Source organism: Camelus dromedarius, chromosome 6 (assembly GCF_036321535.1).
Source record: "Camelus dromedarius isolate mCamDro1 chromosome 6, mCamDro1.pat, whole genome shotgun sequence".
In the NCBI taxonomy this organism is placed as follows: domain Eukaryota; kingdom Metazoa; phylum Chordata; class Mammalia; order Artiodactyla; family Camelidae; genus Camelus; species Camelus dromedarius.
The window spans coordinates 15,675,187-15,699,025 of NC_087441.1; the positions used below are offsets into that span (position 1 = coordinate 15,675,187).

General features: G+C 43.1%; 1 protein-coding gene across 3 annotated transcripts in view; it reads right to left on the minus strand.

Annotated features, from left to right (window-relative positions):
• SASH1 (SAM and SH3 domain containing 1) overlaps positions 1-23,839 on the minus strand; it is a 217,236-nt gene that overhangs the window by 143,981 nt on the left and 49,416 nt on the right. Inside the window, exon 1 of one of the 3 annotated variants that reach the window (XM_064486596.1) lies at positions 23,361-23,567. The exons of 1 other annotated variant lie outside the window; for it this stretch is intronic. In XM_064486596.1, coding sequence (XP_064342666.1) covers positions 23,361-23,525 — 165 coding nt within the window. In that variant the 5' untranslated portion in view covers positions 23,526-23,567. Of the gene's footprint in view, positions 1-23,360; positions 23,568-23,839 lie in introns of those variants that run through there. One more of the 3 variants, XM_031456509.2, reaches the window with a different exon arrangement.

The window sequence follows — 23,839 nt, forward strand, 5'->3', positions numbered from 1 at the left end:
ATTCCGGAACAAGCCCTTCTGACCCACAATGGCAAGCCAGGCCATAAATGCAGGAAATAAAGATTCTCAAAAGGCAACTAACATTAACTGTTCCTCAACTGTAGGTATGTCACCAGGCTCCTGGATCAATGCAGAAGGCAGGTGCATTAGGAAGACTGGTGAGCAGGTCTCCTGCCCCCGATTACTGTCTCTCCTTACTTTGCCAGTACCGTGAACGCGTAAGGCCATCCCGGCTTGGTGTCGAGACTGAGGTCAGGTCTTGTCCCCAACTCCCTGCACACAAGTGTGGCCACAGAAGCCTGATGTAGTTTACAGTGAAAATGCAGAAAAGCCAATTTGATTTTCGATAGAAATAATTCAGAAAACGTCTAAAAAGGTATTAGTCAGTTAATTTCAACCACATTTCACTTATTCCTAAACAGTAGCCCAGTGAGTTTAGGCTCTTCTCTCCCATCCCCTCTCTGTGGCAACAAAACCAATAAAAAGTATAAAACACGGAGGAAGAAAGAGCATTAGCCAATCCTGAAAAATCTAGTTCCACGAAGCTGGGACTCTGACGGCAACATCCAAAGAAATAACCAAGGGAAAGATACCAAGCCTGAGGCACTTGGCAATATACTTCACTAGCCTTTTTTCATTCTAAAATTCTATTTATTACACGAAAATGTTTCAGTCTTCAAATGAGAATACCTTATTAGGTTAGAAGGTATTTTTGAAAAAGCAAGAGACCCTAAATCACTCCAAACCACAGAAAGAATTTGAGAGAACCAAGATGGCACTGTTGAAAAACAAGGAAAGAAAAGTTTGAGATGAAAACATTTCAACCCACTATGTTCAGATATGCAGAACTCAAGGATCAGTTGCTGGGACGAATATTTCAAAACTTTCTACAGTCTACTTCTGTATGAATTTCTTCCTGATTCCAAATCTTAACAATGACCTTTAAACCTCCAATGATAGTTAATCACCTACTTGTTTCTTAGAATTGCCCTGGATTTTGTTTGTATTCCACAATTTGTTTTTTAATATATGATGGATTTTATTTATATTCTATAATTTGTTTTTTTAATAAAAGATGCCCAGGTAAACTTAAAAGACAACAGAATACTTTTGTCTGGAAGTGGGTATTTGAGAGATCACTTGATCTATTCTTATACCCTTTCTCACCTCCACCTTGCATTTACAAGAGAAAAATGCTAGTTAGTAACAAATTATTTTATCTATTTTCATGGAGGTTTTTCTTGGTTTGGTTTGAAGTTTCTTTCCCTTTTTTGTCAAGGAATGGGAAGAACTATTACGTCGCAATGTTTAAGATCCCAGGTTCTGATCTCAAAAAAGCAAGTTATTGCATTTATTTGTGCCTCGGAGACCGAGGTACCTGCCCACAGGACGACACTGCCAAATAAACGACATCATCCACGTAGAGCACTCAGAACAGCATCTGGCACCCAGAGCTCAATGCACGACGGCTCTCATCATTAACAATTGTCGTTGGAGCTCATGATGCTACGGAATATCATGACCACCCTAGGTTATCTAGCTTCAAAAATTTTACTGCATCATAAAGAAATCACCTTTGTCTGGGTAGAACAGTTTCAATGCGTGAAGCAGGTATGACTACAGTTAAAATACAATGTGTAGAAGCCAAGAAACCCACGATAAGCCCAGCTTCCAAAATGGCCTTATCCTCTTCTGTGCCAGGGAGACAGACCTAAAGGCAGGTCCCTCCTCTGCTCCGTATCCCCTCTCTGTTTGTGTAGTCACTCTACCTTCATGTGTTTATTCCTAGTTGTTTCACATACACACATTCAAGTACTCTCCCCAACGCATACTAGCTCTGCCAGGCAGTGTACGCGTCCTCACAGTGCAGGGCTTCTGTGATGCTGTGCAGTGCCTGCCACAAGGTAGCACAGGTAGGGGTTTAATAAAAGCTCAACAACTGAATGAATCCTTATCTTCCAGAATAAGAGACAGCATGCAGCTTCATACATCACACGGATGGCTTTAAAATGATTTGGTACAAGGTCCTACTGTACAGCATAGGGAACTATATTCAATACCTTGTAATAACCTATAATGGAAAAGAATCTGAAAAAGAATAGATATGGATATATTTATGTATAACCGAATCACTTTGCTGTACACCTGAAACTAGCACAACATTGCAAATCAACTACACTTCAAGAAAAAGTTGTTAGTTTGGGGAGAAAAAAAAGGATGATTTGCTTTTGTTCCGTTTGATCAAGTTTGTAACTGAAAATAGAATCTAGGGTGTGTGTGTGTGTGTGTGTGTGTGTGTGTGTGTGTGTGTGTGTGTGTGTGTGTGTGTGTGTGTGTGTGTGTGTGTTGGAGACTGAAGATGAGACTCAGGGGAGAATTTAACATTCGTTGAGCATTTGTATATCTATATTCCATGTTAGGTATTCTTGTATGTTCTTTAACTTAAAAAATACAAGACCATGTGGGTTTTACTAGCTGTTTAATACCAATGAGAACAGACACTCAGCAAGGTGACAAATGTGTCCACTGTCACATAGCTAATGAAGAGCAGACCCAGGCTTCCAACCCATGCCTCTCTACCCCAACACCTGACTTCACCATCCCTGCAGTACAGACTCACGGCACTTGGATATGTAACAAACCTTAGCTAATCTTACTGCTTATTTAAATTATAAAGCCATCTATTAAGGCCTTCCACAGAAAGCACCCCTGCTATTTTATTTCTAAATAAAAGTGAGTGTTAGTTAACCATACTCCCAAGCTGCACAGGTGTACAGCTGAATCACTCATTCACCCACAGATGAGGAAACACATGTCTGGATGCTCGGCCAGACCAAACAAATTGGCACATCATTTGATCCATCATCTCTTCCTGAGGCCGGGCTCACACCTCACCCAGTGGCCCTTGAGTGACTGGCTCGTGGCCCCATGGGAAAAGCTGGGACTCGGAAATGCTGACACAGCTGCCCTGGGGGCCTCTGAGGGGTGCCCCCTCCCAAGCTCTTCTCCCCAGTACTGCATGCAGGAGCACGAAATGGGGCACACGAGCTGAGTGCCAGGGGGCAGAAATCCAGTGTCTCCTCCCCAACGGCCCCTACCCCAATCTGGGCAGGAGAACTGGCCTTGAAACTCACAGCCTGGGAAGGGTGGGCCCAGATACTAATCCAGGCTTGAGCTCAGTGTGGCGTCAAGAGGGAGCTGTGTGTCATCACATCCTGGTCAGCCCTGGCCCACCCTCCACCAGGACTGCTTCCTGAGGAAATCCTGCCGGCAACAGAGAAATGGGTGGCCCGGCCCGAGGATGTAAACAGGAGCAGCGCATTTTGTTCTGTGTCCTGCACACCCAAGCGGGGCCTCTGCTCCACGCCTTTTCTGGCAGCAGCACAACTGAAGAGCCAGGGCTGAGTGAGGGCTCAGACAAGTCGAGAACATGCGTGGCTTCCCTCAGCTGAAGATTGCTGTAAGGACGGAGACCGTCTCTCCTATGTTTTAGCTTAAGAAAGAATAATTACAGTAAATACAAAAAGACATGCAGCCTTAAGGCGTGTCCCCTGACCAAAGTTCACAATGCTTTACAGCCAAGAACTAGCCTACTCAGGCTCTAAATTCCTTGGTCAGGATTGTGCTCCCTGGAGTGCCCCCTGGACTTACCAGGGTCCTGGCACGTGGTGGACACTCAGTAAAAGTTGACTGAATGAAGAGTTTTTCAATCTGAAGTGAGAAAAATCCCTCCCAGGTGGCTACACACCCACACGTAAGTGTATCTAAACATGCCAAGAGCACTGCACTACAACTTGGAGAAGAAAAACAAAGGGAAACACAGGGAATGAGTAGGAAGGAAGCTGTCCTTCCCCACATCCCCCTCCTTTGCTCACGTCAATCCCATACATCGTACCTCATGTTTGTGCTTGTCCTTAGAAAGTCTCCTTGGGACCAGGAGAGTCTCCTGGCCATGGGGGCCCAGCCCCTTCTCAAGATGAAATGGTGCCTGCCTTCTGGTAACTCAAAATGTTAAACGTAAGACTTTGATATACATTTTCTCCTATGGTGTCTTAATAAATTCAGACTGAATAAAGGAGCCTGATGGAGTTTTTCTTCATTATACTCCACTGTGGAAAACTGTCTCCTTTTCTCCACTCGGCCCATCTGCTTCTCTGCCCACCTTACCGGGTACAGTCACGCAGATGGGTCCTTAACCTCATACAACCTAATTTGTAAACTGAGGTGAAAATGACAGTACCCACCTCTCATCTCAGAGGACTGTGCAAAGATTAAAAGAAATAACCCCCAGACAGCATTTAGCACGGTGCCTGTCACATAATAAGCACTCAGCAAATCTCAGCTAGTCTTAAAAAGTACCAAAATTCGAGAATTAATTGTTTAAACAAAGCCCTAGGATGCCGCTATCTGGAAAGCATTTTATTTTTAGGAACAGTAACACAGAGTATTTGAGATTTTTGAGGCATTTAATTAAGTTTGACAATTATTCCCCCACTGAGCCCTTTAAACACGATGTTTCATTTAAATATTATCTGGAATCAGATTTTTAAGTACCAGAGACGGTGTGTGTTACTGTTTATACCAAGTAGAGCTATCAGCCCCAGAAAAAAGCTCCTCCCTTTGCCATCAGCAATCATCTGGACGGTGGGATCTGCCGCCCTCTTCCACGCATGGATTCTACCATCACCACAGGGTCCGATGTAAGGTTTCCTCAAACTGCTGTGAACAGTCCTGTCTGCCCACGTGGGTCAGTGAGCACTGGGGACTTCAGTCAAATGACATCTTACAACAGTGACTGTGCAGCTTTTCATCACTGCACTTCCTGAGAGGAGCAATGAGGTTAAGGTGAAAATACGGCTGAGTTTAGAAGTCAAGGGGGAGGGTATAGCTCAAGTGGTAGAGGGCGTGCTCAGCACACGCAAGATCCTGGGTTCAATCCCCAGTACTTCCTCTAAAAATAAAAACTAAATAGATAAATAAATAAAACAAATTACCTCCTGCTTAAAAAATTTAAAAATAAATAAAACATAATAAAATAAAATTGAAAAAACAAGAAGTCAACAAGTGGTCGTGCAAAATGGAAAGGGGTAGAGGAACACTGAAGGGCTTTTCTGGTGGGGGGAGGTAATTAAGTTTATTTATTTATTTATACTTTTTAAGGGAGGTATTGGGGATTGAACCCAGGACCTCAGCATGCGAGGCACACGCTCTACCACTGAGCTATACCCTCCCCGCCAAAGGGCTTTTCTAATTGATCAAGTGCCCTCGGAAATTTCAAGAAAACTGAGAAGACTGATTTGGGCGGAAGGTTTCAAAAGTTGGCTGAAGTGTGTACCTGAAGCGTGTACCTACGTGAAGTCAACTCATCTTCTTTACTTCCCTTACCACGTACCAACCACCCCTTTCACCAGTGAGCCTCAGGCCTGGGGCCAGTCTCCTCACTCTCTCATCCCGCCTGCCACCCCCACCCCAACCACATACACACCGAGAATCAGCAGCCAAGTTTCATCATTTCTCCCAAACACATCTCTGAAATCCACTCGCGCTGTGACCTTAAGCTCCCTTCCGATCATCCCAGCAAGGACACCCACATCACTGTCACTGAGATGGTGAGTCCAGCACCTCTGCTCTGTGGTGCGGGCTGCACTGCCTTCCAGGGGAGGCGAGGGTTCTGGTCCCCTCAAAAGGACACATGGGCAGCGTGATCAAGACTGCTCAAATTCGTGCCCTTCTGGTCCTAATTAAATTTCCCAAGTGGACTTTCTCACAGGAAAAGAGCCTGTCATGGCAGTCCAGTCTGTGGGCAGTTTTAAATTCTCCCTGTAAATCAGTTTAATGGCATTGCGTTTATCTTGATTTCCCACCCCAACCCTCACAACCCAAAACAATCTCCTTAGATGATCAGACAAAACACCTAAGTGTCATCCTCAATTCTCTGTCCTGCTAACAACCAGTCCAAATTCAGAAGCTCTATCTCCAGAACCGACTCCACGTCTATTTCACTCCAACACCAGGACTACAACACGGTTCAGCCCACTACCACCTCATTATAATCCACTTTCCAAAACACTGTCTGTGGTCTTTTAAAAATATAAGTTCATTTAAATGCTCCAATGGCTTCCAATCATGCTTAAAATAAAACCCTGGCTTGACCCACCCTCTCAAGTCTCCAACGCTCACTAAGAAATAACCCTATTGGCCGTGTCTCTGTTCCTGAAAATCACCAAGGTCATTCTCATCTTGGGACCTATGCAGCTAATGTTCCCTCTGCTTTCAGAAGTGCTCTCCCCCACTCATTCCCAGCTCCTTTCCTGACCACCCAGTTTTAACCCAGCCCCTCGGTAATCAGGATTACTTACTCCATCTACAAAGAGTTGACAGTTTTGTACGGAAGAGACCGCAGATATAGGTTATATAACGTGTTTATGTCCTGCCTTGTTGCACAGAATCTGAGTCAAACTAGTAAGTGATGAATACTCATCCAATGAGGAAAGCGCCATCCTTGGCCCAAATCTAAATACCAGTCAAGCTTATACAGGGTCCAGACACTTCAAGTCAGTCACTTAGAGACCTACCATCACCTCACCAGGCCCAGACAAAACCTCCAAGTACATGAAATTGTTCTTTTTCCATCTGAAGCTTTGTTCCTTCCAACACTTTCTTGTGCTTATACCTTATAACTAACTTCCTGAGCATAGCCTTTTCCTTCTGGTAACTGTGCCCTCCTCAAAACTTATCTCTATTTTCCCACCCCCTCTCTCCTTCCACTGAAGGTCCCTGAGCTGAGCCACATTGGCCAAGGGGCAGCAAGATGTAGAAGGTGCTTAAGGAAGGTGAGGATACAGCATTTGAATTCCTAATGAGAACTGCTTGGGGGTGAGAGCCGCAATGTGACCTCCCTCCTCATGCCCTACAGCAGGAGAACCGACAGCATCTAAGTAGGGAGCACTGTACCCCACCAACAGGTCTCAGTTAAAAAATGAAAAGGTAGTAAGAGTTCAATCCAACAAATAAAATGGCAAATAGGCCTCCTAAGGGCTGTAGATGTCAAACGAATGTTACAAAGAGTGGGTGCTAATGCATGTTCGAAGAAAAATACTGATTTTTCCATGTCAAGAGACCTACTAATAAAAAACGAGTCCAAAATTGTAAATCACATGACAGTGAAGGATGACAGTCATGAACTTGCCCAGTCAAAATGGGACACAGTGAGATACCTGGATCTTGCAGATCACAGAATGTGCAGTCTTTTGTAATACGGGTCTCCCCCGCTTTTTGAAAATTCGCTTCACATCACTCCACTCTTCCCTACACTAGTACCTGTTCTTGCTAATCAAAGAAAACCGAAGAGGATCTTCATTTTTATGAAAAAGGTGAAAAGCCTAAATGAAGATCAAGGTATGTTTTGCCGCGCACACCTGGAGCAGTGAGAGCAGCAGCGCCAAGCTCCTTCCTGGGACCCACACTCAGGTCTCCATCAAGACGCCATAGCTTTGCACCGTGTTTGAGCATCTGTGCTTTATCTCGATTTACAGTTGACCCTTGAACAACACACGTTTGAACTGTGCAGATTCACTTACATGTGGATTTTTTTCAATAAATATAGCATTGGTATTTTCACTTTACGGATCTTTAAATGTGGGGGAAAGTCTGTGTTCCATTAGAGATCACAAAGCACAGAATCCAAAGAACTACAGTTTGAATCCTATTCTATCCACACCGTTTCCTCTTCCTGCCCTTGGGTGAGTCATTCATCAATTTCTTTGTTTTCGAGACAGAGATAGCAGCACTCAGATTTTTGTGAATTTTCGACTCAGGGGTGGCGGTCAGTAGCCCCTGACCACCACATTGTTCAAGGGTCAACTACACTTTGTGGATCTGCTAGTAAAGCACGTCCTACCTAAGGAAATTGCTTCTTGACTTTACACTGTTTCAGCTTCTGCAAAGTCTCAGGAACACTCAACTTCTGGATGAGAGGGTGGGTGATAGAGGGTGAGGGTGAGGAATGGGGGATGGGGGGCCTGTACTGATGTCTTTGACTTCGTGTTTCATTGTTGCTATTTTGCAATGTTTGCTGCTGTCAAAACTCTTGGGAACAATGCTCACTCTATCCCTGTGTTATTAGCAAGCCTGTCTACCATAGAGCCACCAGCCAGAACTGACTCTCACCTTGAACTTGCATCAATAGAAATCTTCCTTTTGGCCTTGAGTCATTTCCTTTCCCAACTATAGCAATTTCTGGTTTTACATTCTTCTTCAGTGTTGAATCATAAACTCTAAATGTGCTCAGGACAGCCAACTTGTGCATTTTTAACTCCCACATTACATTAATGAGGTGTCTACACCCCTTTTGACCCACTGATAAGCTTGATTCCAAATTACTGATTCCTCTGTCATTCTTTTAAGGGACTGCTCTCTGGTCCACATGCTCACTACATGGACTTTACAAGGCCCCTTGGTGAGTATGTTTTCAAAGGAAGGGCTGGCAGCTTGGGGTCATCTTTAAAAACCTCTGGGGCCCTCTTTCTTTGGGACCATGATTCATCTTCTTCCTCAACCTCAACCTTAAAATTTTCCTTTTCCTCTGCAAATCAGAAGTTTCTTAATAGGATGTCTGCTGGGCTGTGTAATAGTCTCCAAAGGGAAGTGACGAAGGTTTTGGCTTGAATCATTGAACTAGAGTTGGAAAAGTAATTTACAGTAATGTACCATAGGGAGCAGTCCCTTACTAACAGGATGGGCAACAGATGATGTGGGAAATTTTCTAACTATCCATTTTTATTGTACTTTACAACGACAGTTCTCTGAAAGCACTTACTCTGAACGAATGATGGGGATTAAAATTAATTTATTCTGGGGTCCAAACCTTTTAGGATGAATATCCCATAAGATTTTAATTAAAATGTCCAGTAAAGAATCCACAGAGAATAAAATAAAACACTATAAATTATTTCCATTTTCTCCATAGCTTCTCTTACTTTCATTCCTAACCCTCAGCAGTCCAGGGGAGTACAGCACTGACTCCCCAGATCTTGCATCATAGCCAAGATACCTGCGGCATTCTACACAGGCTCACTTTACCAGAGGAAAGGAGTACCAGGAGACATTTTGAGCAGTGGTTAACATTTTCATTCGGAAACCTCTATCACTCTTTTCCTAATATAATCTTTATGGACTACCATGATTCATCTCCTTTCTGGATTTGAAGGACTGAGGGCAGACAATTCAAAGGATGAGCCAAGTGAAATAGGACAGCCAGAGACTTACAGATATCACCACCAACATTCTTTTGGGGACATGCAGCCCCATCCCTCAAAACCCTTTGCCAGAGTCCCTGACCCTCCACCCCCCGACCCCCAACTTATTTGCCCGACCCTAGAAATCAGTTCAAAAAAATCTAGTACCAATGGGACTTTATCTGTTTTATCTCTACACCCACTCCCAACTTCCATTCTGGGTAGTAGTTGAGATGGGGAAGGGGGTGGGGTGCAAAGTAGCATGTCCTCTTTGGAGGATTAATTCAATTCCACCACTTCAGAACAAAGAAGTAAGGTATTCTTGTCTCCATTTCCTCGTCGCCTGCCCCCACACTCTGCTCACTTTCCTCTCTCTCTGTACATACACAGTAATGACAGTGGTGAGCAGAAGAGGGAAAAGCCATCGGCACTGGGCTGAGGGCTTCTCTGGGTGGCAAGATGGGACACAAAGCAATGTCTCCCCTTTCCCAAGTCCACTTCATTCCTCATCTCATCAGATGAGAAATGCTGGACCTTCACCAAGGAAACTAACTGCACTTCCCTGTCTCTGTCTCTCCTGTCACTTCCCAGCACTTGAGGATGGAACAGAGGACTCTGTCGTCCTCATCACTGGCGGAACCCACCCATTCCCGATCAACAGACAGGCATTTGCAGCACAGGGGTCAGTGCAGCCGTGGTCAGGTTCTCACTGCAGCTCGCTGCTTTCTTGCTGGTCAAGGCGCTGGCCCACGCACAGTGCCGTGACTGGAAAAGTTCTGCTTTCTTTATACTTTCCTCCTTTTCCCTACAGCTGCTTCCCTTGTAGAAAGGAGGTACCAAAAACCCACTTGTATCAGTTTTCTAGGGCTGCTATATTCCAAAGTATCAAAAACTAGGTGGCTTAAAACAGAAATTTATTGTCTCACAGTTCTAGAGGCTAGAAGTTCAAAATCACGGTTGCAGCAGAGCCATGCTCCCTCTGAAACCTGCAGGAGTGCTTCCTCGCCTCTCCCTAGCGGGTGATGGTTTGCCATTCACTGCTCTAATCCTCCATCTTCATAAAGCCAAGTCTTCACGTCATCTTCCCTCTGTGTATGCCTGTGTCCGGGTCCAAATCTCCCCACTTTGGATTACGGGCCACTCTAACAACCTCATCTTAACTTTTTTTTTTTTTTTGTAATTTCTCTTCTGTGTATTGTCTGTGTCCTTGTCTAATTGTTTTTTGGGGGAGACAGGGGAGGTAATTAGCTTGGTTTGTTTGTTTGTTTGTTTGTTTGTTTATGGAGGCACTGGGGATTGAACCCAGGACCTCGTGTATGCCAAGCACACGCTCTACCACTGAGCTATACCCTGTCCCCCAACCTCATCTTTACCTGACTAAACCTACAAGGATCCTATTTCCAAATAAGGTTGCATTCTGAAATTAAGACTTATTACTGAACAAAAAGTTCATGATGCACAATGAAGCCAAACAAGCCAAAACCGTCGGGAGTTTGGAGCAGAGAAAACTTTATTGCAGAGTCATGCGAGGAGAACAAGTAGCTCACACGTGAAAAACCCTTACTGCCGGATGGTTTTGGGGAGCAGCTGTTATAGGCAAAACTTGGGGTGAGGGCTGCAGGGTGACTTTCTTCTGATTGGTTGGTGGTGAGGTAACAAGGCAGGGCTCCAGGAATCTTGCGCTCAGCCAGCTGTTGCCATCCTGCACCTGGGTGGGGGCCTCAGTTCCAATACAAGAACTCGAAGGAATTGTTATGTATATTCCTTGAGGAGGAACCAGGACTCTGCCGCAACGCTACACTATTTTTTCTCAACTCTAACTCCTCATTTCTGCATTCCCTCCCTCCTCTGAATAGCAACAGTTTGAATCTGCCCTTTGGAACTCAGGGAAGTTCGGGGAGGCTGAATGAAGCCTATTTCCTACAAACAAGAAATGGGGGACGTGGGAAAGATTTGTACCAGGGAGGACCCCCCCCAGGATCCTGCTCTGTTTCAGACTGAGGGTTAAGACATTCATACGTCTTCTTTTTGGGGATACAATTCAACCTGTACCACCACCTCACAGGGACAACGAAAAGAGAAAAACAAATGGAAAGAGTACAGTGTTTGGCACATAATACATGGTCAATCAACACCAGCTGCCAAAAATATTGTTATTATTACTATTATCTTTCTGCCCCACAGAATCTTTGCTCAAAATGGCTTTATAAACATGTCTTCATGGCAACCAAGTTTCAAAGAATATTCCAACCATCACAAAAGCATAACCTCCAAATTCCATGAGAAAAAAAAATAATTACAACAGTTGACTGGGCAGTAAACTGTCGAATATTCTTTTTTCTACCCACTGAGCTCTGAAGCTTCAAGGAAGTGTGGAATGTAGGGCTGTGTAGGAATCAGGAAAGGAAGTCCTCCAAAGAATCTGCTGACGACTGAATTTCTAAGTTCCTTTGCTTAGCAGGAAAAAAATTTTGATTCGACCCTGCACACTCTCCCTACATTGCCACAAAGAATATATGATTGTATTTTTAAAAATACAAGTCCAAAAAGGACAACAGATACAAAAAGCGTTAGAAAACCAGAAGCCAAAGGACCAATTAATTGACTGCTAATGATCTAAGGAGCAGTGGCTCCAATTTAAAAGAAAAAAGGTGGTCATCCTTAGTTTCAAAAGATACTTCAGAGTGTTGGCTGTGTCCCTAGCAGTAAGGCAGTGACTACCAGCCACATCCAAGGCACGGCAGCAACACCAGCATGCTTTTCTCTGCATTAATAAAGCTTGTTTGGATTTAGACCGTTGGGGGCAACAGAAGGCAGTGTGTCACTACCCCCACCCCTCACTTAGTTTGCTAAGTCATTTTTCTACCAAAATAACATTTGGAGCCTCGTCCATCCTCACTGCCAACTACATTGCATAATTCGGTACTTGCTTATCTTGACCTTACTAGCAAATTCAGGATTTAAAGCAGTCTTGCTTTTTTGGCTTGTTCACTTGGTCTTTAGCTGATCCTCTGGAACCATCTATAACCTAGAGCCCTGGAGCAACTCTTGCCCTGGATTTTCTTCTTTATATGTAAGGACTTGAAACAGAAAACCCATAAACTTGTCTGCAAGTAAGTCCACAGTACAAACAGTAGGTTTGTGTGTCTTTTTTTTTTTTTTTCAAGGTAAACCTAATATCATAAACCCAAACTGTTGAAAAACTTTTTGGGTGACAACAATAGAGCTTGCCTTTCCCAGTGTTGTGAAAGTGAACCTTCCTGTTTTCCACAGTAAGAAGGACAAATTGGAAGTCATGAGAACTAAAGTTCAGCTGTTCTAGAATTTGTGGCAAGCTGGTGACGATGCGATACCAGATGTTTGTTTCTCTCTGCCTCCTTGGAAGAGGTGAGCCTGCCAAGTCTTGAGTGTTTGTCACACTGAACCACACTGTGGCATCTACAGGGACCCTAGGGACCAGGCAGCCTGGGTGGAAAACTTTCTGGCTTTACCCCCAAACTCTGCTCAAATAGCAGAGCCCACTTGTGGCTGGGTCTGGTCTACTTCCAGAGGCATTTGAAAATACATGCAAAGATATAACTTCAGTGTTTCACCTCTATTTCACAGATAAAACAGATGAACTTAAGAAGTCTAGAATCTGCAGAAGCCAAAATCAACCAGAAATCGTTGAATTATGGGTATGGAAATATGGGCAATGAAATGTCAGTGTGTTTGAAAAGGACACCAGGAACCCTAGATTACTCACCAGGCTAGAGAATTTTGGCTGCCAACAAGATTGAGTTTCTTGCAGCTATAAGAGCATTAAACCAGTCAATGCATGTGAAGACACACTATAAAGTGCAAGGAATTACATATCAATGGAAGTATTATCATCTAATCTCTAGAGCAGCACTTCTTAGAGTAAGGGATGTGACTTGTTAAAAATCTCTTGATGTTTAGGGAGTGTACTGGTTCTATTTGCTTCCCCTCCAGTTTCTATGGAAGCTCTTCCATCATGGAAGATATCCTGATTCCTAAAGACACCAGCTCTGGAATGTGCAGTCCGTCAGTGGGGTGACAAGCTGAAGAGTTCTTTGATAAATTCTGTCCTGTTGAAAGAATCCATAGTTCTTTGCTAACCCTAAAGCTACATCATATGGATTTTACTGCATTTTTCATGTATCTTTTATGAATCATTTGACACCTATTTACTTTAATGCTCATCACATAGCCTCAGTTTCATAATATCCTAATCAGGACAAATCACTACCATGCATCAGTGTTCCAAGGGGCTTTCATTAAATCACCACCTGGACACCACATGCTACCTAAGTAGAAGCAGAGGCAGTAATGACCTTTCCCCAGGAGACTTTGTCCTAAGGCTATATTTTGCGGCAAGCTTTCAATAAAACTTTAATTCACGATAAAATAAGCTTTAAAAATGAAATGTTTTATCTTTCCAGCATAAAGTATTCTAGGTCTTTACAGACTTTCCCAAAGATTTCAAATTCCTTCAGGTTTTCTACAGATGCATAATGAAGTTACCCCCAAATGGAAATGTATTTCAGTGGCATATGTATTACAAACTTGTACTTCTCCCTCAAACCAGAGCAGCCCCATTTTCTATCATCTTCACACTGACATGATGGTAGTTTTTGCAGCGTAGTGGTTACCACGTTCGCCTGATATATTCACTCTGACATGTGTTTGCAGGTTGCTTTGGGCTCTGATGGAGATACTACCATATGATGCTTTTATAAATTCTCAATTGGAGACTGAAGAAAGATTCCTAATTAAGATGCAAAGATACAGAATAATTTAGCAAGCCTGACAGAAACAGTGGTTAATTCAATAAAAACCCTAGGAAAATATTTCACAAAAAGGTTCAAGGTAATGAAAAAAGATTTAGTACATATTCACATGAGTCCAGCACTCAAAAAATAAAATCATTAGTTAAGCGGATGCTTTCAGTATTTTACATGTGTCTAAGAAGTCAACTATTAAAAAGATCTCATATTATTGTGCTATTTAATCACAAGAAAACTGACAATAGCAATCTGGACACCATTTAAACTGAAAATATGTTTTCATTACAATTATCTTGTCTCCAAAAAACCCTGCCTATTCACAAGTTTTATAAAGTCTCTCTTTTTTGTTTGTTTGTTTTGTTTCAGGGTGGGATGTTAATTTGGTTTATTTATTTATTTTTTTAAATGGAGGCGCTGAGGATTGAACCCAGGACCTCATGCATGCTGAGCATGGACTCTACCACTGAGCTATACCCTCCCCATCTATACATCCTCTTTAAAAACCCATTTCCTAACATGAAACCTGAAGCTAAAACTTTGAAGCAATTTATGCACTTACTTTTAAATTGCATGTTCTGAAAAGCACATTTGACGTAGATCAAATCAACAGTTAATATCAATCCTAATTTGAACATATGGAATCAGATTATCCCTCCATTTAAAGATGAGAGTGAAAGGAAATTAATTCACATTCCAGCTAAAGGAGATTTAACTACCAACAGCTAATAATAACAAACACTTATGATCTACTTACCATATGCCATGCATAGTTCTAGTGATTTAATTTATCTTACCAGACCCAAAGATGCGAGTACCTATCATCCTCATTTTACTGAGGAAACCAAGGCACCGAATGAATGGCCAAGGAACTCGCCCAGGTCACATACCCAGTAAAGGTAGAAGCCAGGATCTGAAGCCAGTCTGAACTGCTTCCTTTGTGCTTAACTTCCCTACAAAGCAATCTTTCAGTTTTCTAAGAGATGTTTATTTTTGTTGTTGTTTCTAAATGTTCTCATTCTGCTACTCTTTTGATTAAAACAAAAATTTTTAATTATTTTCTTATTAAGATTTTACTTTTTAGCAGTTTAAGATTGACACCTAGGGAAAGTACAGAGATGTCCAATGTATCTCCTACCGCTATGCATGGTTAGCCTCCCTCATTATGAGTATCCCCCACTGCGATACTGTGACTTGTGAGAAATACACACTGGGTCTTCCTCTCAGGCCTGGTACAAGGTTCCTAACTCTCAGAACTTGGAGTGATTGGAGTGTCTTTTGTTGTCATTCATTAGGAGACCCTTTAGAGCTCACCAGAGTTTATGCTAATGAGGTGACTTAGGGTGGGACTCCACTGTAGCCTCAAGACGTGGTCACCAGGAAGACCAAGATATCAAAGGGTAGGAACTTTCAGTCTCAACCCTCCCTTCCTTGGAGGGAAGAAGGGCTGAGAGGTTGAGTTCAATTACCAAAGGCAAAGACTTAATCAACCACACCTGCGTAATGAAGCCTCCATAAAAACCTAAAAGGACAGAGTTCGGAGAGCTTCCAGACTGCTGAACATGTGGAGATTCAGGGAAAATGATACCCCAGAGAACACGGAAGCTCCTTGCCCCTTGCCTTATGCAAATCTTCCATCTGGCTATTACTGAGTTATATCTCTTTATAATAAACTGGTCATCTAGTAAGTAAACTGGTTAATCTAGTTAGTAAATTGGTGTCCTGAGTTCTGTGAGCCGCTCTAGCAAATTAATGGACCCTAAAGGGGGGTTGTGAGAACCTCTGATTTATAGCCAGTTAGTCAGAAGCACAGGTAACAATCCAGGCTTGCCACTGGCATCTGAAAGAGGGGCGGTCTTTGGGATTGAGCCCTTAACCTGGGGGATCTGACACCAGAAGACAGTGTCGGACTTGAATTAAATTTGTGGGAGACACAGTCAGTGTCCACTGAAAATTTGAGAATTGCTTAGTGGTGTTGAAATATAACCACTGTATTCACCAGAGTAGTACGTTTGTTACAACTGATGAACTTACATTGTCACATCATAATCACCCTGAATCCAAAGTTTACATTCCGGTTCATTCTTGGTCTTGTTCATGTATCGATCCACTGTTAACAAAAACCTTCTGTGCACCATCTGTTCCTCCCTCCCCATCCCCACCAAGCCCTAGCAACCACTGATCTTTTCAATGTCTCCATGGTTTTGCCTTTCAAAAATGTCATATATATATATATAAGTATAGAATATATATATATACACACACAATCAGAATAAAAATCCCTTTCAGATTGGCTTCTTTCAGTTAGTAACATGCACTTAAGATTCCTCCATATCTTTTGATGACTTGATAACTCATTTGTTTTTAGCAGTAAATAATATTCCACCACACCTTATTTGTCCATTCAGCCAGTGAAAGACATCTTGGTTGCTTCCAAGTTTGGGCAATTATGAATAAAGCAGCTATATGCAGGTTTTTGTGTGGACATAAGTTTTCACTTTGGGTAAATACTAAGGAGTGCAACTGCTGGACTGGATGGTAAGAATATGGTTTTTGTTTTGTAAGAAATCACCAAACTGTCTTCCAAAGTGGCTGTAGCAGTTTTCATTCTCATCAGTAAAGAATAAGAGTTCCTATTGCTCCACATCCTCTTCAGCATTTGGTGTTGTCAGCATTCCAGATTTTGGCCATTGTTACAGTGTGTAGAGGTATCTCGTTGTTGTTCTTGTTGTTTTTTGGGGGGAGGGGCAAGGAATAACAGCTTTATTCAGAAAGCCAGGAGATTGAGAAGACGGTGGACTAATGTCCTAGAAAACCATCTTTCATTGCATTTCCAAACAAGGGCATTTGTAAAATTGTTAATGGTTCATCTTACAAGTGAGGCTTTTAAAATCCTCTGAAAATGGATGTAAGCCTACAACGAAATACTTATTCTTAAGCTAGAATATTCCTTTCTTCTTAATAACTTTAATATTGAAACATTCTTATTTTTAAAAGTGCCCAAAAAAGCATGTAAACTCTTTTTTTTAGCTCTACTGTGAAAAATGTGTTGGTTGATATCAAGTCTTAGGTAAGAGTATTTAAATGCCTAAAATTAACTCGAATATATTTTTAAAGTAACTAGGGCTCAGGATACATACTAAGGTGTTTTTTTTTTTTCTTTCTGCCCTTCAATGACACTTTTAATTAAAATTACAATTACATGCATTTATTTTTCTTCCACTTTTAATTCTGCATTCTGGGACAGAAAATGAAGCCACAACCAGGCACAGAGTGATGTATAGACACACTGGACCTTCCTCACTCACTACTTGCTATAAAACCAAACAAACAATGGATGAATCACCAAAATCAACCGTGAGTCGAATCTGCATCACAGGCAGTAAGGAGAGCTGCAGTGTATCTCCGTGGACACACAGAATAAAAGTCTACAGGGTATTCATTATAAACCCAACTGCATTCATGTTTTCATCAGTGTAGAAAGGTGAAAGACAATAGGAGATCCCTTCAGAAAAGAAAGAATACTGATTACAGAGAGGAAGAACTATCTCACTGTCAAGCTTTTGTCTTCCAAGTCTCTGATACCCTAATGCCTGGGTCTCCAGGCTCCATGCTGGAGTCGTCTCTATTACATGACTTGATATGCAAGAAAAAAGTATAAGCTAGGTATCTCTATGAAGCATCTCCACTCATAAAGAATTAACGCTATCCAGTGAAACACCTTATGGAACAAAAGGTGGGACACTAGACAGCTAGCTGGCTGGAGCAAAGTTAACGAGGAACACACCCACCATTTTTGGATCTCATTACTAAATTAATAAATAGGGGGCAGATATAGCTTAAAAGGACTGATCAAAAGTAAGTTCCCTGATTACTTATAGATATTGAGTAAATATTGGGACTGATGGAAGCCAGATGATAGATAAACTGATACGTTTCATAAACATTTAGTCCAAGCTCTCATCTTCTCTTGCCTGGATCACTAACATAGTCTCCTTCAAATTCATCACCAACTCATTGCCCATAAAAGTTACATTTCTAAAAAGTGATCATGTCACATGCCAGTTTAAAATTCTGCAATGGCTTCTCACTGGCGCCTACAGGGTGATTCCAGCTACCTGAGTACTGGTACCTACCTCAGTGATCTGTACTTTCCCATCTTCATTCCCCTTGGCTCTGCCCAGAAGGCCCTTCCTTCTTTCCTCCTTAACCCTCACTGGAGAATACCTCTCAGGAAAGTCTACTGACTGCCAGGGCCCAAACTGAAAGACATTCCTAAGAACTGGACTTCCTGCACCCCCACTGCTGTCCCCTCCCCCAGCTTTGTGCTCCTGCCTCCCTGGAGTGATGTGCACACTGCACCATGAGACTGGTGTTCATGGGAGGGACGGTGGATGCTGTTTTTCCTACAGAGAACTTTCTGGAAGCCAGGGGACATGTGGAACTAGTACTTAACTCAATAGCTTAAGCAAAAAGATTGACAGTCAATAGATGTCTCGATAGAGATTTGAAAGAATGAACTATAAATTGCTAGGAGTTAACTTCTGGGAAATAACTCATGATCCAAATCCCAGCTCCTCTGCTAACTATCTGTGCGATTCAGAACATGCAAGAGACAATAATGCTTACTGACCACAGTGAGAGGACCAAGGGAGGTAAGGATGGGAAAGGCCCTGAGCAGCACTGGACTCAATGCCTTCTGGGCAGAGCCAAGGGGAACGAAGATGGGAAAGTACGGATCACTGAGGTAGGTACCAGTACTCAGGTAGCTGGAATCACCCTGTAGGCGCCAGTGAGAAGCCACTGCGGGGACTGCCCCCAGCCCCACACAGCTGCACCTCTATCATCAGTTGCTGGAGTAGATGGTGATGAACAAGGATGCATGAACAAGATAGATGGAAGAGCAAGGGGCTACAAGGTAGAGAGTGACAAATGAAAGCAGGGCAGGAAGAGATGGTGGAGCATGAACGGTCACTTTAGTGCAGGGGCCTTTTTGAATAGCAAAAGGTTACCCACCCCAGCCAGAATGATAGGACTTAACTTTGTCTTTGACAAATAATTGAAAATCAGGAGGCCTGAGTTCCGGTCCCTACTCTCGGTACCTGGTGCCCTCCATTCCTTCTCTCTAAAAGAGGGAGTTTGAGGGCTCACTTCCAAGGTCTCTTCAGTCAGTGCCTCCCCTACGTCATCCAGCAACTACTCTACTTATAGAAGCCACTGGCTTTCAGCTGGCCAACAGGAACACAGAATGAGGATGAAGTCAGAATATTTGAAATGGGGGCTGACTCTCAGATTCCAAGACCTAAAATTAAGTCTTTAGCTGATAGGTTTAACATAAGACACCACCCAGAGAATATGTAAATTACATCTTAGTCCTTACAAAGGAGTTTGCATTTTAAAAGCCACCTAGGGATCTCACGGACATCTCCCCTCCCCCACGTTTTGCCTAAAACTACAAAGCAAAGGAGGATCTTTCAAGGACATCATTAAATAGCAAGACAAAATAAACCTAACAGTTAACGTAAAGAGAAACTTAACAGATAAACCTACTACATTCTTTTCTGTAGCTTGCATAGGAATTAAGAGTAGGGGAAGGTCCTCTGTGTTGAGTTTATCTACACAATGGCTATTTTCTAAGCAGTGCTAGGAAAGGGGTGTAAATTGTAGGAACATAGCAGGGAAATGTAAGGTTTGGGGGAGGTGCATCTTGCAGGATCCTGCAAACAATAGTCATTTATTAACTCCCTTCCTCTCCATTCCCAGCAAACAAGTAGCTTGAAAGGCCTGTCTCTGCTTTAGGTCCTCAAATTCTGAAGGAAAAATTTAAGAACCATCACAATCTACCAAAGGGATACTCAGTGCTGAAAATACAATCTACCACATCTAACAACTTCAGTAATTCCTACTTTAAAAAAAAAACACCCTCCCCCACAAAGGAATGTTTTTTCTGCAACCATGGAGTAAAGATAAAGGAGTAAAATCCCACAGAATTCTAACTTCTTCTGCACTTCTCGACAGAAGTCTAACCATGTCATCGCAAAAGGTGACAGGCTTTGAAAACCCAGGCAGACCACATGTTGCAGAGTTAGAGAACAGAAAAGTACATTTCACAAGAAGGCCACGGTTTAATTGCTTAGGGTTTACAAACATTTCGCAATTTGCCATTACGTTTTCAGTGGAAGCGCCAGGATTTGAGTTTGCATGATGAGACTGTCCAAGTGGTAGCTTCAGCACGAGCAAAGTTTATTAAAGTCTTGATAAATGCACCCCATTATAGCCAGTGCATGAGTCTTTATAGAACTGTATTTTGAAGTGGCTTCTGCATTTGAGAGTACACACTTTTTTCCGTTTTTAGTCAATGAAATCCTGTTCTCAGCACCCTGTAAGTCCCAAGCCCTAGAGGTAGAAAATTAGTAAAATACTGACCACTGCCTTCCAGGCCCTCCCTCACAACCGACAGTGTTTTTGTAAACTCATTTTCTCTTAATTCTGTATCTATTTACATATTCACTTACTAGACATTTATTCATTCCAGCATGCTCAAACATTTTGCAAGCCATAAATTATATTACTTCTCTAAATAAGCAATTTGTTAACAATTACCTAAAAGCAACTAGTTGGTGCTGAACCATGCAGGGCTGAATTAATTTAAATGCAAAATATGTCCTAATGAGCTCACCTATACTGTATTTACTGAGATCAATGCCTCTGGGCAACACCCTTCCCTGGGTTAGAACCAACAAAATCTGCAGGGGATGGAGGCCCAGTGCCTCTCACGGTTCTGGACCATCGGAAAAGGGGAGCTGTGCTCATTCACTTTGAAAAGCTTTAACCTAATAGGCTTTGAAGTTTATTTTTTACACTAAGAAGAATCTAAAAAATAAAGTAGCATCTGTTCCCTGAAATTGGCTAAGTATGATGTTGGATGTATAATTCCCCTACTACTTCTGCTTCCCTCCTGAAGTTCAGTGTTGAAAAACAATCATCCAAATAGCATTTGCCTAAAATAATTTCTACCAAGTTGATGCGGGAGAGTTAACTCCGGAGCATCATGGCATCAGGCTCCTGACTGGCGGGGTCAGGGAACTGGGGTGCAGTCTGGCATCGCTGCTAACAATGCATAAGGGCCATTGATCAAGTCACTTCACCAATCTAGGCTGACAGACGATTGCAAAATCCCGTATTTTAAATACAAAATGAAGGAAATGGTATCTTCTATCTCAGAAAAAAAGTCAACTGTCAGTTTTGTGTCGATCTATAGTTTCTAAGATATAGTTTCTTACAAATACTTGGATGACAGCTTTCTAAAAGCAGAATAAAGACCCTTTTCACCTTTCACTTCTTACAGGCATGGACAAAGGAGAGGTAACCTGTGTCTTCTTCATCTGCATTTTCCTAAGGAGCACCCTTGATGCCCAGAGATGAGGAAAATGAGACTGTGTTAAAGATGGGAAAGCATACGTGAGAATTACCTGCTTGGGACAATTTTTACATTCTTTCAGCCTCACATCGAACTACTAGCTCTGTAAGAAACACATATTTTCTTTTCTCCTGCATCTGCTCTTTGAATAAACAGGTTTGGGCTTCCAGAGCCCCACCCCATCTCTTAACTCAGCCAAAGAACACTGCTACAACTGACCCAGCAGCGCTGGAATCTGCCAGGGAAAGGAAGGCAAATGTTCAGAAAGTGCCCACATTTCCATTTCAGTGAGTCCCTCTAACCCTTCCCTCCCTAGCCCATACCCTAGTAAGGGATGCAATGTGACATTATCAAACCAATTTTCTCAGTGACTGAAAATTTACAGACTGAGACCTAAGCAAGAAATAACATGATAAGCTTCTTGCTTGATGAACTTAAAAACCTATCACCACAACTTTTATATGTTCATTAGGTTTTCTGGAATTTCACTGAAGGCCCATATTCATCAGTAATGCTCAGAAAAGGCAAAAAGTCTAAGTTTAACATTTTTTAAACAAACGTTTTTTAAAATATCATAGAGTAAGAAAAGCAGATAGTAATCTTTGACCAACCTTCCCCAGCTCTCTGTACAGAAATAATTATGTGCACCAATGGACACCTGCAAATGGAATAACTGCGGCTTTAGGATGTCTGGAAAGATGAGGCACAGAACTATTTGCAAGGGAAAAAAAGAGAGAGCTATCATTTGCTAAGCACCTACTACATACCAGTGCACTGAGAACTAGCTATTTATCGACTTAGCTAAATTTCAGAAAACCTAAGAAACAAATCTTATTGCCTCACTTTTCAAGTGATGGAACAGAACATCAGTGGGGTTGGCTACCTTGGCCAAGGTCATGTAGTCAGTCAATGCCTGGGCTTTGAATAACTCACTCCAAAGCCCAAGAGCTTATAATTACTGTGCTATAAAGATGGTTTCATCATTCCCAAATGAGTGTTTCTTTCTAAAAACTACACTTCCTTCTACTAAAAAAATTAAAGATCTCCAAGTAAATCTAGAGCCTTTCCAATGATCTACATCATTGCCAGTTTCAAATCTTTAAATTAAAATTGACTTTTTATATGTGGATTAAGATGTCTGTCTGTAATAATCCGCACCCATCTGATTGCAGTCTGCCTACCTACAGCTCCACCAAACCAAACCTACTAATTCCTCAAGGCACTGAACCTCGAGTAAGTTAACGCTTCATCTTCGATGCCTAAGAACTATTTTTTGGAAATTATGCCAAATCCATGGGCGGTTTTAGTTACTGGACATTTCAAAATACATGACAATACAGATTTAGCAAAATAAGTCCTATTGTTTTTGGTTCCAAACACATAACAACAAACACCCTGTAATTCTACAAGCTGAAAAACCGCAAACAAACAAAGTAAACTCTTTGTGGTTCTTAGCAAGGAGGTAATTGTTTTCCTCTCCTGGTCAGAGAGCAAATGGTGACGAGGTAAACATCAGTAACATCAGCCTCTTCCCAAGTCCCACTGTGAAGCTCATCGGCCAAATACCATTTATTTACATCTAGTCTTTGAAGGACTCTTTCCAAGCCTTTTACACACCAACTTCTCAGCAGGTGTCCCAGATTGAACTGTCGGATATCATACCTGGTTGTTTAATACAGAAATAGGTATAGATATATCTTTGATGTGCTCTGTGGCTGGTTATTTTTTAATTAGGGTCTGAAACCCTAAATCGAGTGTATTGAACCTCCTAAGAACTACAGCCCCCGAGAAGGACGACTCGGAGGAGTGGGCTTGCCGAGTTGGCGAGCGCGAAGGGAGCCCGGGGTCGCCGGGGGGCTGCGCTGATCCGCGGGCCCGCGACCCGCCCGCCCCGCGCCTCGGCTGCTCCAGGTAACTCACCAGGATGCCCATCACGTCGGTCCAGAGCCGGGAGAACGCCTCGGACATGCCAGTGCCCGCCTCGGGCTCCGGCGCGGGCTGGGGTTCGGGCTGCGGCTCGGGCTGCGGCTCGGGCTGGGGCTCGGGCTCGGGCGCCGGGCCGGCAGCTCCCGCGTCCTCCTCCATGGCCGGGTCCCCGGGGCGCCCTGGCCCCGCAGCAGCGCGCGCCCGGCCCCCGGCGCCGGTCCACGCCCGCCGCGTCACCGAGCCGCGCCCCCGCGCCGCATCCCCCGCGGCCCCGGCCTCCGACCCGGCTGGGGGTCCCCGGCAGGCGCCCGCACCTCGGCTCTAGGTGGCAGCGGGCCGCGCGACTGACAAGTCCAAAAACTTTCCCAGCGCGGCTCGGCAACAGGGTAGCAGGAGGCAAAGTTCGCACCACCGAGTTTTACGGCGGGGAATCCTGGCAGCCCAGAAGCAAGGCCACCCGCTGCAAAGGCGTT